This window comes from Gymnogyps californianus, chromosome 7 (genome assembly GCF_018139145.2).
Source record: "Gymnogyps californianus isolate 813 chromosome 7, ASM1813914v2, whole genome shotgun sequence".
NCBI classification, from domain to species: domain Eukaryota; kingdom Metazoa; phylum Chordata; class Aves; order Accipitriformes; family Cathartidae; genus Gymnogyps; species Gymnogyps californianus.
The window spans coordinates 41,676,415-41,695,110 of NC_059477.1; the positions used below are offsets into that span (position 1 = coordinate 41,676,415).

Sequence of the window (18,696 nt, forward strand, 5' to 3'; positions counted from 1 at the left end):
AAATTTCAGTTGCCTGTAACTTGGCCAGTCTAGCTTGAAATGGAGAATAACTCTGTTGGACAGTGGATATATGTATAAAAGATACTTGCATAAACTATGAGTTTGTTTTCTTCTTCTAAGCTATTCTTCAGAGAAGCTTGCATTTGATACATAAATGTGGCAGTTCATATTGTATAAATATAAACTTGTATAATAAAATTATATAAACGTGGCTGTTGGAAGAATGACTTTGCTTTCTGGTCTAGGTACCCTCACCAGTATCAGAAGCAGAAGAAGAAAATGATCCTGATGGAGCTTGTGCTTTCAGGAGAAGAGCAGGATGCCAGTATTATGCTGTAAGACTATCTGCTGTTGGATTTTGTTATGTTGAGGTTCTTTTTTTTTCCAAATTGAGATTGGCATAGTGCTAATGTAATAGTTCTTCTGTTCCCGCTTTCACCACCAAAGCTTTAATGATTTGGTGAATCCAAAGACAATAATTTTCAGTCTTCACGAGAATTATTCTCATTGTACTGTTCCTCTGTGGTTACCTGAAGGTAATATAATGTGTTGCCTGCAGACCAATTCAGCCACTGTTAAGAAGGGAGAGATTTTTTTGTCTCCCTCAGTTTTCTTAGCACGTCCTTTCTTCCCAGCTTGTAGAGCTCGTTAGAGTTAGATACTAGTTGTCCCAGTTCTCAGACCTGCTGGGAGATCCCACTGGGGCATTGAGTAGAGTCTGCTATTGAAGCAGAGGGGTATAATCTGTTGAGGATTTTTTCATATAGTTAAGTCAAAATTTTCTTTTGAAATCAGTGCAAACTGTAGGAATATTGAAAAACATTAGGTTGCAATTGCAAGAATGTGCAGAGGACAGAGACTAATTTTAGACGTCCTGTCATCATCTCAGAACCACTGACAGTGAAATTTTTTTGCCAAGCGTGTGCTTATAGATGGGGCGCTTTAGGCTGCAGAGGCCCAAGAAAGGCAACACAACACTATAATGGGTCTGGCTTTTCTTTGCTTGCTTCCCATGGGAAGAATGAAGTTACATGACAAAATAATTGTGTAGCCTTTAAAGCCACTTATAGAGAAGTCATTTAGTCACTAGGTAGGCTGTTTCAGAAGCCCAAACATCCCCCAGAATACTCAAATTATAGCATGGGCATCTCATACAAGTTGTACTGAAAGTTCTTTGCACAGGTCAGATGTGTGCTGGCACCTGCTACTGTGCCTGCTTTGCAGTGTCCTGCTGTGTTGTAGTCACTTCCAGAATACCACAGACGACTCAGTCTTTCCAAGAATATGTCAATATTTTTAACTGCTCCTCTTTGAGATTTATTAGTGGGTTATTTAAGATAATAATTGTCTGTTTGCCACCCATTTTTGGTGTGGCCTCTTAACTTACTTGTTCTTTCAGTTTGAGGATTTTTTTTTTTTTTTACCTGTTGGTTGCTAATCTAGTCACCTTTTCTGCTTAGCTCCAGAGGGTTAGCTGAAGCTTCTCTCTTGTGTGGAATTTATCCTACTTTTTTCCTCCTTAGCCTGTGAGTTAACTCCTTTGCCAAAAGAAGTTGAGACGACTGAAAACTTGTATTTTCATTCTTTTCTGTTACTTTTCCGTTGCTGTTTAGAAGCAAGTTATTTAACAGCCTTAATGTTAGCCTTTTAGGTTTTCTCAACTACGAAGCCATTTGAGTTTTGATTAACTCTTAACATAAATTGACTGAATCTACAGCACTACTGTTGCCGTAGGTTTAACCAGATCACAAAAATTGATTATTTTAATGAATATTTATTAACCTGTCATATAAGACATTTCAGACAGCACACAGCATTTCTGCTTGTACAGATTGTGCAGTTTTGAGTTCATAATAATAACAAAGATATTAGTGGAGTAATAAAAATGCCTTAAGGTAAGCTGATAGGGGAAATACACTGTCAAGATCCGGTAATTGAATGCTGTGTATTGGAACAAAGGCCACTCAGATCAGCGACTGTTATCTTTGGCAGTATGTGTTTCATGAGTAAAACTAAACTGCAAATTTAGGAACCCCTTTTGAAATTACCTACACAGTTAGGTTGCGAGCTATCTGAGATGGGAATTGTTGTCACTTTGCTTTGTGCAGCTGGTGATTCAGTGGGATCTTTGATAAATCAACAGGCCGCTTGGTATTTCCTTTGTCACAATAAGTACTAAAAGTGTTCTTCTATAGCGTGATACTTAGCACTGGAGTTGTGCATATAGTTTTGAGGTATTTCTATAAATTATTTTTCATAAACTCATTTTTACAGACAAAAGCTTTTATGCTGCTGACCCTTACTAGCAGGATTAGAAAAACTCATGAGAAGGATAGGCCCTCAACTGATTACAAAACATAGTCAAGGTGCAGCCTTGCCTGCAGGAAGGTCCTTCAGCTTCTAAGAGCCTAAAGCTCAGAGGCTGCAACAAGAGAAGAATTGCTTCCTGTGTTTTATATCTTGTGATGAATCACCAAAAGAGCCGTTATCAGACAGGAGGTACTGGGCCAGATGGACCTGTGCTTCTTGATAGAATGAATTACTTCTGGCTTGTTCTATATTTTGGTTGTGGCATCTAATTTTATGACTAATCAAGGAAAGAGGATTTTCCACTTCATGAATTCATGTGGTGGTGGTTTTGTTTTGGTTTTTTTTTTTTTTTTTTTTTTTTTTTTTTTTTTTTTTTTTTTTTTTTTTTTTTAAATCTTCCAAGTTTTTATGATCTGAGCATAATAATCAAGTGGTAGCTCTGTGGGCATTTTCAGCATTTTCTATACTGTAGCCTGTGCATGATAATCACTTAGTAGTAACCTAATCAAAGTATATACTCTAAATGAGTCCAAAATTGCCTTTTCTTTTTTCTTTACAGCCTCGTTTGGACCAAACTAATTCTTCATATGAAAACTCAGAATTGGCAGAATTGGACAAACTGAGGTTCAGGCATTGCCTTACAACCCTTACAATTCCAAGAAGATGTATAGGATTTGCAAGAAGACGAATTGGCAGGGGTGGAAGGTACAGTTGCGTTATTTTTACTCTTCATTCCCCTTCAAAGGATAAAAGTATTAGAAAGAGATAGTTAAACTAACGTCCTTTTTTCGTCCTCTTTAATCAGGGTTATAATGGACCGAATATCCACAGAACATGATCCTGTCTTGAGACAGATTGACCCGGAAATGCTGAACAGTTTTTCAAGCTCTTCCCAGACTTTAGACTTTTCTTCTAATTTTTCACGGACCAATGCTTCCAATAAACGTTGTGAAAACAGACTGTCCCTTTCTGAAATACTAAGCAATATCAGATCATGTCGACTGCAGTGTTTTCAGCCAAGGCTACTAAATCTACAGGACAGTGATAGCGAAGAATGTACCTCAAGGAAACCAGGGCAGACTGTGAATAATAAAAGAGTCTCTGCAGCATCTGTAGCTTTATTGAACACCAGCAAGAATGGCATATCAGGTAGGCAAGGATTTGAATTCTGGAACTTAAAATACTGAATTCCAGTGGTTTTACTTGTGACTGGACTGATAACATCTTCAGCAGTGATGTGTACCTAAACCAAAGATACAAACTAATTATTTTGTATTTCTCAGAATATACAGAAATTTTCCACAAACAGTCCTCTTCCTCCTGCTTTTATTACAGTTTCAATAGAATCTTGATAAAGTGCTGGACTCAAACACGCATTATTCAAAGGAGGGATTCTGCTCGTATGTAAGAATTGCTTAGGTGTGATTGAGTCTTAAAGACTTTAATTGGTCTAATCTTGTTTAAGGAGAGAAGAATGCTCTTTATAAATGCAAAAGAAAAGCAGTTGGTTCCTGGGGGGGGGTGGGGGGTGGGGGGGTGTTTGATGTCATTTTTGTTGTCGGAGTTTTTCTTTTTAAATCTTGCCAAAACATCTCAGAAAACCAGTAGTAAGTTAGTAAGCATACTGAGCAGGCATGAAGAAGTCTGAAAACAGCGCTTTCTGTTGATATCTGTCATAGTAAAAATTGTGACGCTGGAAGCATCCAGTGATGCACCTTCTCTTGATTTTTTTTTTTTTTTCAGAAAATCATCAGCCACTGATTAAGTGTGATAGGAGATTGCCTTTTCCCTTAAATGTCATCTCTAACTCTCATAGCCAGTGCAGCCGTCTCTTACCATTCAGCTTTATGACCTCATAGCTCCAGATAAGCAAGACAGCCATTCACACATAAACAGTTTTACATTTAAAAAAAGAAAAAGTTTCTTGTAGTATCTTCACAAGACTGTAAAATATACACAGCACTTCTGATCTTTGTAGACCCTTTGTTAGCGATTTGGGTATAGAAGCACTAAAGTTGGAATAAAAGCCACCAAAAGAAAAAATTGCTTTAAGCTTAATTAGCAGTCTTTACATCACTTGCTTCATGTACTAGGAGTTGTAATTGCATAAGTTTTAATGTTGCCACTTCTTCATAATCTTAAAAGGCTGTATGACTCTTTAAAAAGCTGAACAATTGGAGATATGCCAAAAGAGGTCTTCGGCCAAGCATCAACAAGCATTTGAGTATTTTCCTACTCTATTGTGTATATACAGAATTAGGTATTGTAAAACAGCATAATTAGATAATATAATAGGCTGATTCTGAATTCCATAATTAACTTTATACGGACATGGAATGGTCAGTCTCTCAAAGTCAGTTGCAGGATTGGGTATTTAATCTTCAATAACATACCTTTAGAATTCATGTGTAGAAATTGAATTTCTTGAAGACAAAAGCAGTTTTCTCTGTTACGGTTTTAAAAGACTGAGCATTAGCTTATTAAGTAACATCAGTGTAGTAATGACACAAGCACAGAATATTTATTCCAGCCTAATACTTTTATAACTTTTCAGTATAGTCATTGCAACCTTTATGTTGTGTTCTCTCTCATGCAAAGATTTGCACAAGAATATTTTTCTGCTGTATGAAGAGAACAGACATAATTTGCTATGGTCATATTTTGTATAATTTTTTTTTTGTAAGGAGCTTGAAGGTCTGGAGAGCTGCACCTGTAGCAGAAAGGGGCAGTTTTGTGTGATGGGATTATTGATAAGCATGAGGAGATGTCTTGTTAAAGCAAATGCAGAAAATAGAAAGGAATACTATTTGTCAGAGTTAAGGATGTGAAACATAGACTGTAAGCTGTAAAGAACAACGAAGAATTTGCTGGTAGCTGTTTATGTAACAAGTAATACTGCAAGATTACTGTTTGCCTGAATAAAGTATGATAACACCAAGGTAAGGAAAGTTGCTTAAAAAGATACAGGTTAAGTTGATTATTTTTTCTGTAGAATTTTTTATGATAATGTAATAAATACCAATCGATTATTTAAGGATTAGCTAGATGTTAAACTTTGAGGCTTTGAATTCTGCTCTGGGGAGACTTCCCACCTCGCCCCGACAGTGGAGTCTGCCTAAAAAACTAGGAGAATATTTTGGGATGGAAGCAGACATATCTGATTTTAATAGTATATGAAGAAATGAATGAAGGAAAAAGGTTGAAGAGATTTGTGAAGTCTCCACACCTGGCTTCAGTATAAATGAAGATTTGCAGCAGTGGAAGAAAATGCCAGTAGCTATAGGAAAGATGGCACGTAATGAGAAAACAGAAATGACAACAGTGTTGAATAGTATATGCAGGGAAAGGGGCCCTGTGTTTTGGTAGGGAACTGTGTATACATAAAAAAAAAAAAAAAGTCAGCCCTTCCTAATTCAGGTAATACCATCGACAAGAATAAAAACCTAAATTGTTGGTGCTACATGGCAAACTAATGACAGACCCGATACACACACGTGGACTAGCACTCATGTACTTCAGGATTTGCACTGTTAGGGAAAGAGAACTAAAGGAGAGGATAGAGAAATATGCATTTTAATGATGGCAGAGACTACGGAGAAATATCTAAAAAAATGCATAAAAACAAATCTGATGGATCTAAGCCACTTTGTAGAGGAATAGTAATTAACTTCTGTTACATAATTTTAGAAATCATCTGAAGAATACATTTAGATTAGAATAGAGATCACTCAGTAGTTGAAGGACATTATGCAGGGAAATCTATGGTTATGGAAGACCTTTTCTTTTTCCAGATTTAAATTACAAAACAGATCCTGTAATTCTGGTAAAGCATCAGATGCAGTAGAAACCGAATTCTTCACCAGATAACTGAGCCAGCAAGAGGCACTGCTGTTAGATTTTCTTGTTAGTAAATAGTGAGTAGATTTTAAAAGGGCTGGTCAAAGTCTGGTTGTGCATTAAATGAGCACAGGTACTATCACTGCATTTACTAAAGTAATTCTGTTTGGGAGATGATTGTTGAAATCAGTTGATTTTATAACACGCTTACCTGTAAGCATAACGCTGCCTCTAGAGGAAACAATGACAGTAGTTAAACTGATTGTTTTTGGTTTTTTTTCTTTTAGTTTAGAGAAGACTTGGAGTTGCTTGCTTTGGTTTTCGGTGCACAAGAATATTTAAAGTTACCTCTGCATTATATTTTTCACTTGTATTAATAAAGCAACTCTTACTCTGGTATTTCCTCAAATGCTAGGCATTGTACAAACAGAAAGAAAGACTTCTTTTAAAAATGTGTGACTAGTCTTTTCTTGAAAGTGCCTAATCAGTGCATGAATAAAGAACCACTGTTTCAAGCTAAATTACTCTTTGCTCATGTTATAAGAACTGCAAATGGGAAAACTGAATTTGAGGAACTTGAAGAGACAAGGTCACTGAAACAGTCTGATCCCTTTGATCAGTTGTGCAAACTTTTTGTAGTCTGACACACTCTGTCTGGAAAAGGAAGCTAGTCTCTTTGCCAGAGACACTTCCAGAAGAATTCTCTGTTTAATCTAAAATGAGATAAACTGATGAGCTAGGGATAGAACTGATCATCAGGAGAGATGATGGAGGAAGGAAGTTACCAGGAATTTGTAGAAGGTACTACTTACGACAGCTAAGTAATACTTAACTTGCGTGCTGAATTCCTAGAGTGCAACTCAGCTGATTTTTGGGACTGAAGTAAGAAGTAGGCTTTAGGCAAGATCTTCAGCAATTTGCAGTACAGTCAGTATGTTGCATTTGGCTTCCAGTCTGCTTCAGCTGCCAGTTCCAGTGACCTGCTCAAACAGTTATCTGTTTAGTTACCATGTACCTAGATAGAAAAGACAACTGTCTGTGATGGCATTCTCAGTTGGAAGAATTTTGCTTATGGAACAAGCTTTTACCTTTTAGAGGTGGTTTTTTTTTTTTTTTCCAAAATTAACTACCATGTAGAAGTAATTAATGAAGTACCACTTTTGGGGCAGCCTGAAAGATGATCTTTGATTAAAGCCTTCAAATCCTAAGAGAAGTGACATAATAATCCAAACCAAAGCTGTCAAGGAGGAGAGAAGCCTGGAAGACTTAATTTCACATTGACTTTTTTTTACCCTGTTCTGTTGTAGTATTTCAGTATGGTCAGGCTATGGTAAAATAGAAAATCCTGATATTCAGCAGTGAAAGCTAAAATTCTGGTAAATGGAACCTTTTATAAGAAGTATAGAACACTTGCCCTTAACTATGACCTTAAAGGCTACCTTGGGACATGGTAGAGGTTTGCTGGTTTTTTCTCTGGGACCCTTCAGTTGTTTGATCTGGCAGAAGCAAATGATATTAAATGTGTTAATGAACATCTGCTGTTCTATAACAAGGCTAACAGCTGGGTCAGTCTTGACCACTGAATAAATACCTGGTGATAGGTAGTGAACTGAGTGGAATTTAAACACGTAAAGGCAGAGTAAGCAATTTTTAACACTACTATGGTAGTCCCTGTACCTTGTAATAGAGATTGAAAACATAGAATTGATATGTAGGCTAAATTAGATGATCCTCTGATGTAGAGACTGCTTTCTATATTATGCCTTTACAGTCCATAGAAGAATGCAACTGACTCTAGACAAATACCCCTGTACTGCAGACAAATAATAGCTAATTACGGCTAAATGCAATTTAGATATTTCTTTGTGCCGTATAAGCTTGTTCTAAAACATTTTTTTATAAAACAAAAGACATGTTCTGGAATTTGTTACGTCAGAACTTAAAAATAGAAATACATATATATGTATGTTCCATAATGCTGTTCTTGGCTCTGTTGCCTCTAGTAATGCAACACGTTTTGGGAGACTGTTGTGAAGGAACTTAGCAGGTTTAGCTGACTGAACTTGAAGATTCTTATCTATTACAAGCACTTAAAGAGGAAGAAAGTAAAGCTGAACGTGAAATAAATTTGATTTTAGAATATGTTGGAAATGATGATAAAATCCCTAGGATCTAATAGGAGTAACTGTATAAGTCACTGGATTTCTAAGTGCCCTCCTAACGTGGTTGAAGCCTCTTTTAATAATGTAGCTGTAGAGAAGAAGTTTCAGTACTAACTTCTAAACGGTCACAGTCTTCATTTTGGTATTTATTCAGAATGGAATTTCAGGGCAACTGCGAGTACTACAACTAGTAAATGAAAGAGCCAGACCCTGAAAGATAGATGACTTCATATTTTAATATTAGCTCAGTGTCTCTGGGTAAGATGATATTGCTGCAGAATCCAGGTGTTTGAGATGAATGACAGCTTCAGTCTTTTGAAAAATACAGTTCAGAATAAACTGCTGAAATGTAGTTAATGGGAATCTTTGAAAAGTGAATTCTCTTTTTACTTTCTCCTAGGAGAACTTGGTTCTCAGGTTAGCATCAACTGCACAAAACTTGGGTTTTAACATGAAACGCTTGACAGTATTTTCAGTTTATCGAGTGTGCTGTTCCTTGGGGTGAGAATATTGAGAACAGCTTTTCTGACTTCACCATTCCCTTCACTTGTTGAGAGTATGATACTACTGGGGTTGCATTAACCTGGTTCTCAAAAATAAACAAATGTACTATGTCACTCTTAAACTCTTCCTCCATTTAAAAAAAAATTCATTGGTGGAGAAAATACTGTTCAGGTGAAACTTAAGAATTTCCTTCAGGGGAAAAAAAAAAGTGAAATAGGAAGGTCAGACTGGATTTGCTAAATAAACAGTGCTTTGATATTTGCAAACATTTACTAAGTTTTAGATCTGGAGATTAGCTTTGTCATTGTATATTAGTTTCTAGTCCTTTGAAGTGAGGGTTGGTATAGAGCTGTATACAAACTATTTGAATATATGAATTCTGGTTGTGCTGTTGAAGTAGGTGTTCTCGAATGCCAGGCGTATGCTGCCTTTACAGAGTCCCTTCTGGTGTCAGAGAAAAGGACGATAATAAGGGACTGTAGGAAGGGAAGTGGTACAGGAGTAGACTGGGAGAGATGATGTCCAGCTCAGCCCTGTGTACTTCTTCCTCAGCTATGATTTTTAGGTCATGCTTGTTTTCTGAAAGCCAGGAAAAAATTTCTTTAAGCTTTTGCTTAAAGCTACTGGAGAGAAAACCACCAAAGATAGAAACTGCTTCAAAGCGATGAAAGCTATGAATTCTTTTGTTTATAAATTGATTCAATGCTAAAAGAACACAACAAACAAATTTAGCTTGACCTCTCCTTTACATAAGAATGTATGAAGATGTTTGCAAGCTTCTAACACAATGCATGTTGTCTTCAACCACTTGTTACCCAACATGGATGCACTCTTGTGTTTTAGATGTATTTGTTTTGTGCAGGCCTGTTTAACACTTGCTTCACTTTCTTTTCTGTAGTAACAGGGGGTATCACAGAGGAACAATTTCAGACACATCAACAGCAGTTAGTTCAAATGCAGAGGCAACAACTTGCTCAGCTTCAGCAGAAACAGCAATCACAGCATTCCTCACAACAGACACATCCGAAAGCACAGGTAATGCACTTTAAATGTTGTCAGATGCTGATCTCTTCCTTTTTGCTTACTGTGTTTTTCATCTCTCTTATAAGCTAAATATAACATCTCAGTAAATATGTTAAATTTTAGAATGAATGTAGAATGCCTTTGGGCAAGATGCTTTTCCAGTTTGCTGTATAGTGCCCGGAAGGCAACTTACGCTGTAGCTAGCACAAATACCTTGCTTTCATTTTTCTATTTGGAGTGAGATAGTATATTAAGTTTCAACATCAAAACTTGTTGCCTTTTTTTTTTAAGTTGTATGTCATGGCTGCATTTTAAAAGTTGAGTAAGAGACTTCATATTTTAATGTTAGTTGTGTCGACAGAGTTGGTCAGTGTAGAAATAGCCAGTGCTCTGTCAAGTCATACTATTTTCACTGGTTTTATCCTCCTTTGTGTAAGTGCTCTGAAGAGACTCCTTTATTAAAACTACTTTATGAGGTAATGTTTTCTGTTATGAGCAGATGATCAGTGAGTACTAAAAATTGGTAGCTTCTGAGAAGAAAAATGTAGTTTTGCATATTTAATTTGATTCCTTCCCCCTCCCCATCCCCAGTGTTACTACTTGTGATTCTTTTAGAAGACAGATTTTTCCTTTGTAATGCCTTGCAAGGGGAGAATATGTGTTTTTCTGTTGAGCTTAGTTTTCTGTTAGTTTCTTACTAAGAAAATATAAAAGCTGTTGCTGTTGTCTATTACTAGGAAAACTTATTTTACTTTGAGTGTGTTATATCTAATTGCCAGTGCTGTTTGTCCCTTCCCCTCAGTGTTTTCTGCTTTGGTTAATTGGGGATTCTGTATTGGCAGTTACCGATTACGTTTTTTGTAAGTGTAAAGATGCAATACCAGCATATTTAAACAAAAGGAATGAATTTTGGATTTTTAGGACACTCTGAATGTCTATGCAAAGTAATTTTCTTAGTTAATATAAAATGAAATTGCAGAATGATACATTTTGCCATTGCAGGGTGTCTTTTCAGTACTTACCATTCTTTCAGAGAAACTGGACTAATAAGAAGACGTGTACTTCCAGAATGCGGTGGGCAATTACGCTGTGGTACAAATTACTCTGTGAGAATGAATGTACCATAAATACTGAAAATTCTTTAGACTTGCAGTTGCAGTGTATTTGCTGCCTGGAGACAGAAGAGAGAAGGAAACTTAAGGCATACTCGTTTTCTTAGAGGAAACTTCTCAAACACATAGAATCACAGAATGGTTTGGGTTGGAAGGGACCTTAAAGATCACCCAGTTCCAACCCCCCTGCCACGGGCAGGGACACCTTCCACTAGACCAGGTTGCTCAAAGCCCCATCCAGCCTGGCCTTGAACGCTTCCAGGGATGGATGGGGCGTCCACAGCTTCTCCAGGCAGCCTGTGCCAGTGCCTCACCACCCTCACAGTGAAGAACTCTTCCTGACATCTGGTCTAAATCTCCCCTCTTTCAGTTTAAAGCCATTAGCCCTCACCTGATCACTACACTCCCTGATAAAGAGTCCCTCCCCAGCTTTCCTGTAGGCCCCCTTTAAGTACTGGAAGGCCGCTATAAGGTCTCCTCGGAGCCTTCTCTTCTCCAGGCTGAACAACACATGATGAAAGTGACCTGTCGTGCTAAGAACCGCATTTGCCATTGACTGACTGAATTGGGCAGGACTTACTCAACACTCATTTGGACACTAATTTTCAACTTTTCATCAGACTTGTGATATGGAAATATTTAATGTTACAATGCGTTAGATTACATTTAGAAGATGTATTTATTTGCTGATAACCATGCATTATAGCAATCCTAATGTGGTATTTCATTTTGTACTTGGATAATTATAAAGAAAATCTTTTGTATTCCCACAGGGCTCCAGCACCTCTGACTGTATGTCAAAAACACTTGATTCAGCCAGCGCCCACTTTGCTGCATCTGCAGTGGTTAGTGCACCTGCTCCTAGTCGCAGTGAGGTAACGAAGGAACAAAACACCAGCCACAACAATATTAACGGTGTTGTCCAGCCTTCAGGTGATGATTTCTTAAAACTCGTGGTCTAGTGTGAGCTGAGAATATGTCAAGTGATCTTATTCCTGATCTCTAAAATACTATTTAATAAACAAAAAAAAAAGAAATATATTAATTGTGATACTCTTAAATATTGTTCTTTAAAATGTTTTTGTGCAATGGCATGTGGGTTAGTATGGTAATAAAACTGCCAAATGCTCTTTTACATTGGAAGAGCATTGTTTCTGTTTTCTTTTGTAGGCTTTTATCTTTTAATAATCTGTTATGATCAGAAGCATCATAAGTGACAGCAGTTTAAAAACAGTGTGAATGTGTAATTAAAAAAAATCAATTGCTTAATATTTTAAGTACTTTGGGATGGAAATAGAAAAGTTGCTACATTATTTGGTCATTATCTCACTTGCGTATTCAGACAAACATACTAATGAACTACTACTAGCAATTAGTTTGACATTATTGTAAGTCTAGGTTTCATTGCATTTAGGATTCCTCCCAAATTCAGGCAAAAGTGTAGACATTGGCATTCGCTACCTTCCCCCCACCCCTCCTTCTGAACCTCCGTTGTCAGAAGGCAGTAATGCCAGTCGTGCTGGTGCAGTAGCCATGTTGCCGAGAGACATGTTATTTGGCATATGACTGCCATAACAAATAAAAGGCTTTTAGAGTAATTTGTTGTTTTAACAGCTAATGATGTGATTAGTTTTATAGACATTCTGCCAGGCTGGGTTAATGATAATATGAAATGAATAGAGGGAGAAAAAACACAACTGAATAAAATCAATATACTGGAACAGTTCCAGGAAAGAAAAAGACATCTATGTATAATTCTCTAAGATCATATCTGAGAGGGTAGTGTTTTGAGGGGTATAAGGTCAGGCACATGGTAGTGTACCATGCCAGTACATGGTACACAGCTTTACGATTGATGAAAACCATTGCCAATATTATGCATATAAAATTAGACTTCTGTTACTGTTCTAAAGCTGTAAGTGGCAATGATGTAAAATAGCTATTCCCATTTAGGATAGGAAGACTTGTAAATTAGGAAATGTTAGCTGAAAGCAGATATTTTTTTTTTCAGGAATAAGAATCTAGGGGAAAATGCATCTAGTTCCCCTGTGATCAAAGTCAGATAGTTAGGATACCAAGATGAGATTGGAGAACCTCTGGTTTGAATATACACTGTGAAACCTGAAGTTTCTCACAACTCAGGAGTGCAAACGGAGCACTGCAGCGTAATCTGAAAGGAGCTTTCTACTTTGCCTAGTCTTAGACCCCTAGTTTTGCTGCCTTGAGAGAGCCTGGTCCCCAGAACCTCTTTACGTTGCCAGCAGAACAAGGTAGGAGGTGATTCAAAGCACCAGAATTTGGCTTCGCAGTTGGTCTCCGAGGTTACCTAGCTAAGGTGTTCCCCATTGAATTTACTTTTATGGGGAATGTTGCCCCTCTAATTTAAGGCACCTAAAATAAGGTGTACAGAGTTGGGCAACATAAAAGTTTTGTCATACAGTAACTTCTTTCACTGTCTGACGTTCTTGTGAATGAAAAAAAACCATGAAATATTTCTGATGTTAACTAGAAATATTTCTAAAATTCTACATTTTGCGACTCTCTAAAAAAAAAAAAATTCTTGCACAATTCCAGTGACGTATATACTTAAAGCGTTACCCTTGAGGTTAATCTTTGGCTTTGAACCTAAGGAATGGCATATTTTTAATTGACAACATCTGTTTTGTAACAGGAGCCTCTAGAACTTTGTACTCCACCAACATGGCTTTATCATCCAGCCCAGGGATTTCAACTGTACAGCTTGTAAGGACAGTTGGCCACACCACCACAAACCACTTAATTCCAGCATTGTGCACAAGCAGCCCTCAAACGCTTCCCATGAACAATTCTTGCCTGACAACGCAGTGCACCTCAACAATGTCAGTGTTGTTTCTCCAGTCAATGTGCATATCAATACACGGACTTCAGCACCGTCGCCAACAGCCTTAAAACTTGCCACAGTTGCTGCCAGTATGGACAGAGTGCCAAAGGTAACTCCTAGCAGTGCCATCAGCAGTATAGCAAGGTAAGTGTGTAGCAAGTTGCAGCAGTTTTAAATTACATTTGTGCCACATAAATGTCTCCATAGATGTGCCCAGCTCTGCACTAGAGCACTAAATAGACTTGTTTCCACCCCAAGAGACTTCTCAGTATAGCTTCAGCCTCACAAAAACATCCAGCTGCTGGCATCTTCAGCATGGCTGTGACAAGCCCCAAGAGCTGATTTTGCAGATTAACCCCCAAATAATTTGCGCTGATTTTAGGCACCAGTAGTTTTGGTAAGCTTCCATTGTGTTTAAAATGGCTTCATTTTAACCATTTTCATTTGTCCCTTCTCCTGCAGCACTTTCAGGCAGATTCTGTCAAACTCTCCGCATGTTCTCTCCATAACTTTGTGTACCCATGTTGTAAGATGCAGGCTGGCACACACCTATTTTATATATACATATGGATATATGCATTATATATTTATGTAAAATATAAGCCAGATATGTACCAGCCTGCATCTTAGGTATATAGATATTTATTCTCATTGAACAGCAGCACTGTTATTTCAGGATACTTAGAAGATGTTTCACAGGAGTGGCAGGAGCTTGCAGTTGGCTAAGTTGTCTGAAAATGACAATATTTGGGCTTTGTTTTAAGTCTCTGCTGCATTGTATGATTAAAAAAAAGTCATATTTGTGTATGAATTAGAAAAGTAAAAAATGGATATTAGCGAATGTGGCTTACTGATTATTTCACAACGCTTCTGGAGAGGTTAAAGAACTTTTTGAGATGGAAAATTGCATGTATAATTTAGTCACTGCGTAGATTGAGGAAAAGGTATTTTTAAATTAGCACTCATGCCTTAAAGCATACTTTTATATCATTAATGCATTTAGTTCTTCTTTCCCTCAAGTCAGAGGGGTATTTCAAGTCATGTCAGCAAATGCCTTGGAAAGTACCACCTTAGCTGAATAGGTCATAGGCTTCTCTACGGAGAATGACAATAAATTAGAAAAACACTTAAGATTCCTTGTGCTAGCACTAAAGCGGAATTGGGGTGGGGTGGGGAAATTATGTTAGAACAATGCTTTGCTCACTAACAGAATAATTGATACTGAGTCATCATGGTATATCTTGACTTTGCTCCTTCAGGAGACTTTTTAGTACTTTTATCCATAACTTAGGCTGGTAATTTACAGTTAAATGCAATAATCTTGTAGAAGGGCCTGCAGTGTTAGTGGAGTAAAAGCAGTTCTTAAATGCGAGTATTTAGTTTTAAATAATCTGTTTCTAGTGTATGTGTTAAGGTTTCTCCCTGATCCAGGTAACAGCTGTGTAAAAACACATAGCACATGAAAGAAATTCTTAAAACTGCGTAAGGAAATACTGACGTTCTACCTGTAACTTCTTTTATTGCAGAGAGAACCATGAACCAGAACGACTGGGTTTAAATGGCATAGCAGAGACAACAGTAGCCATGGAAGTGACATAACCTCAAACCAGTGTCTCAACCTGTGCTAATGGTGTAGTCATTTATATTCCAACTGAATGCAAAATACAGCACTCTGTGGATCACAGAGAACTAAAATGGACCTAAATGGACTATCATTATATCGTGTATTAAGTCGATATATAATGTAAATTTTGTAAAATTGGGAAAATCACTACCTTGTAAAATAGTTTATTTGTATCATCAATATTATTTCTGTTACTTGAATAGTAGATATTCATCATCATGCTTTTGCACTTGAATTTGCAACTGAATGGATTAAAAAATAATTCTTTAATGGGATCATGAGCATGAAATGGGATCCTGCATCACTTGTTTTAACTATTTATTTTGCCATGTTTACATTTTGTATCTTGTACAAATAAATCCAACTTTGTGTCTAAAAAAAAAGTTAAAGATTCATAGCTAGGAAACAAAATTCTTGTAATTTTTTTCTAAAGGAAATGTAAAGTTTTCACTTGGTTCATTTTGTTTCACAATTTGACTAGATGGACTTTTTGGTAAATACTTTAGTGGCATTTCACTGTCAAATATGAAGTTCAAGGCAAAATAGTATTTTCTATTACTGTGCAGGGGAAAGGGATGGATCGATACATGCAAATTTAATGTAGTAACTCACTTTTCCATATATTTTGAATGTATATTTCTATTTATAATACCAGTTTATAAAAAATAATTACACAGGAAAAAAAACTGACTAGGAAAATTATGCATCTCGCACATATAAAATTGTGCAGATATGAGAAAATTTTCAACTGATTACATTTTATCTGAAGACTGCATATTTTAACCGGCTTTAAAACTGTAACACACCACATAAAGGGTATTTTACCAGGTATGTATTGCATTATATATCATTGCAATAATTAATTATTGGATGTCTAGATATCGAGCCATCCCAGGTGGTGGGGGGGAGGGAGGGTTGTGGCAAGATTGTCTTTTCAATTTTGGAGAGTTTTCCTGTGGCTACAAGGCAAGTAACGGGTTGGAAAAAGTCTGACTGTAAGCGTTGGACACCTTCGTAGTGTAGTGTTTTAGTGACTTTTTTTATACGGTTCTTGTAAATTAGATACGTGTAGTGGTGTTTCAGAATGTTTGTTTATGCACTAGTTCAGACAACTTTCCCTGTTACTTGTTCTTGATAAGTGAAAACTGCAGGGAAATAAAAATACATATCAAAACATGGACATGTTGCATATGTGTTTATTTCACAATGTGCAAGCAATATTAAGTCTAAATTTTGGACGCTATTAGGGGTCTTTTGATGATTTTGACCAAAGCATATGCACTTTCTTCCAAAAGGTTTCAGTTGATGTGATTATTTCCTGTGCTTACAGTATACGGTAGGGGAGGGATGGTCTGGTAGTTGGGACCTGAGACCTGGAGACCCCGGAATAATCAGGAGGAGACAGTTTCTTGTTCTGCCAAAGAAACTTCAGGTATTACTTTGGGCGAATCATTGGAATTTTCTGCTGTTTGGTTCTCCACCTGTAATTTGGGTAATGTTTCTGTGTTTCTTATAAGTCATAGACTCATTAAGGTTGGAAGGAACCTCAGGTTGTTGTCTAGTCCAGCCCCTGCCCTGTCAAGATATGATTTGCCTATATGTCATGCAGCCAGTGTATTTTTTCCTCTTGGCTTTTTATATAAAGAGCTATTTTTAATCTAAGTTGTGTTTAAACATGTTTCATCTTATGTTCTATAAGTTAAAAGTTCTGACAGTTAAAAACACTTGCAGAGCTTTAAATACTGGGAGCTTGTCAGAAACTCAGATGTCTAAAATTAACTATTTTTTGCTTAACTGATGCTTTATTTTCTATTCCGTATGGAGTCTGCAAGGAGAAATGATAACAGATTATACCTGTTGAGAATAGTCAGAGGAGCCCACGACGCTTCAGTGTCACTGCCTTGGTCAGGCGAGGCGCGATGGCAGGGTTGGGGGTGTCAGCACAAGGGGGAGGCAGCTGTGCAAATGCATGCTTATTCATCGCTCTTTCTGCTCCCTGCCTGCACTGGCACTGCGACTCCCTGGCAAATTGTTCTTTACGTGTACGCGATCTTTTCACGTATGTCTAAGGTTGTAGAACTGGGTTCATTTCTGGAAATGACTATGACCTATGTAGTCTGAAGTATGAATGAATTTTTTTGAAAGCAGAATTGCTGCAAAACTGAGCCTGAAAAGGAAAAAAAAAAGTTATTCTACTTGATATATAAAAATAAGCTTGCTTCTCTAACATGTCCCCAAAACCCTTTTGAGGTTTAATGAAAATGTGAAGTCATTTCTTCTGTGGATTGAAAGTTGTACACTTGGCAAATGACAGCTACCAAGCTCTGTAGTATAGACTTTTCTCACTACAAACGTAGATCACTTTCATGGTAAATTGGACCGAAAATGTCTCTGAGATTACTGTCTGTCTCTGACTTGGTATAGTCTAATCCTCATCTAATTACTTAAAAAACCTTTAGCGGGAGCTTCTAACTTTTAATAGATTCTGGAAAAATGTGAGGTGAAGAAAAGGATTTCGTAAAGTCCAAAGGCTATAATGGTAAGTGTGCCATATGTTGAGTGAGTTTCATTTAAAGGATTAGCATTGACATAGCTTTCTGTAAAGTAGAACTATAATAGTAATCTTAAGAATTTCTAGCAATTAATTGTGTGCCTCAAGTGCAAGAAAAGGAGAGTGATGAATAATACTGTAGTCCATAGAAATCTTCATTTAAAAAAAAAATAAAAAGAGAAAAGGAAGGGAGTATTGTTAGAAAGTTTTCTACTTTCTCATACTGGTATACAGCAGGGAATACCAGTGACTGAGTTATTTTTGTGCGCTGTTTTAAAAGTGTGTGTTGAGTATATGACATTCTTCTTTTTTAATTCCCTTATTTGAACATCATGCATATCTGCAATATGATTTGAATAGTGACTTCTGCTTTATTACGTCTTAGGGAATGTTGTTCAGATAAGATTTTCTTTTAATGTAGTTTATCTACAGGAATTTATGTTGGACTTCAAGTGTAACACGCAGAGTTTTCCCTTAAATGTCAGATACTAGAAAATGATGATTCTTTTTCTAATAAGGTTTATCTAATTTATTTAAGCTATAGATTGACTGGAGTTTTGGTATGTGTTTAATTGTAAGCATCTTGTTTCTAATTCTGCTGTAGGGCTTTTCCTCCCCTTTCCAAACAACATCTAAACAATACCCTATTGTATTTACAGAGCTGTCCCTTTTCTTTAATCCCTTACAGTAGGCTGTATGTGCGGGTTTTTCCC

The 18,696-nt window shown here is 36.9% G+C and overlaps 1 protein-coding gene across 1 annotated transcript in view; it reads left to right on the top strand.

Moving 5' to 3' along the window:
• The window catches only part of EPC2 (enhancer of polycomb homolog 2), a 51,028-nt gene extending 34,703 nt beyond the window's left edge, over positions 1–16,325 (top strand). Inside the window, 8 exon segments of the mRNA XM_050900211.1 lie at positions 246–335; positions 2,870–3,015; positions 3,116–3,459; positions 9,712–9,848; positions 11,722–11,881; positions 13,620–13,781; positions 13,784–13,952; positions 15,335–16,325. Of these exon segments, the coding sequence (XP_050756168.1) occupies positions 246–335; positions 2,870–3,015; positions 3,116–3,459; positions 9,712–9,848; positions 11,722–11,881; positions 13,620–13,781; positions 13,784–13,952; positions 15,335–15,407 (1,281 nt within the window). The 3' untranslated portion in view covers positions 15,408–16,325.
• The last annotated feature ends 2,371 nt before the right edge of the window (positions 16,326–18,696 follow it).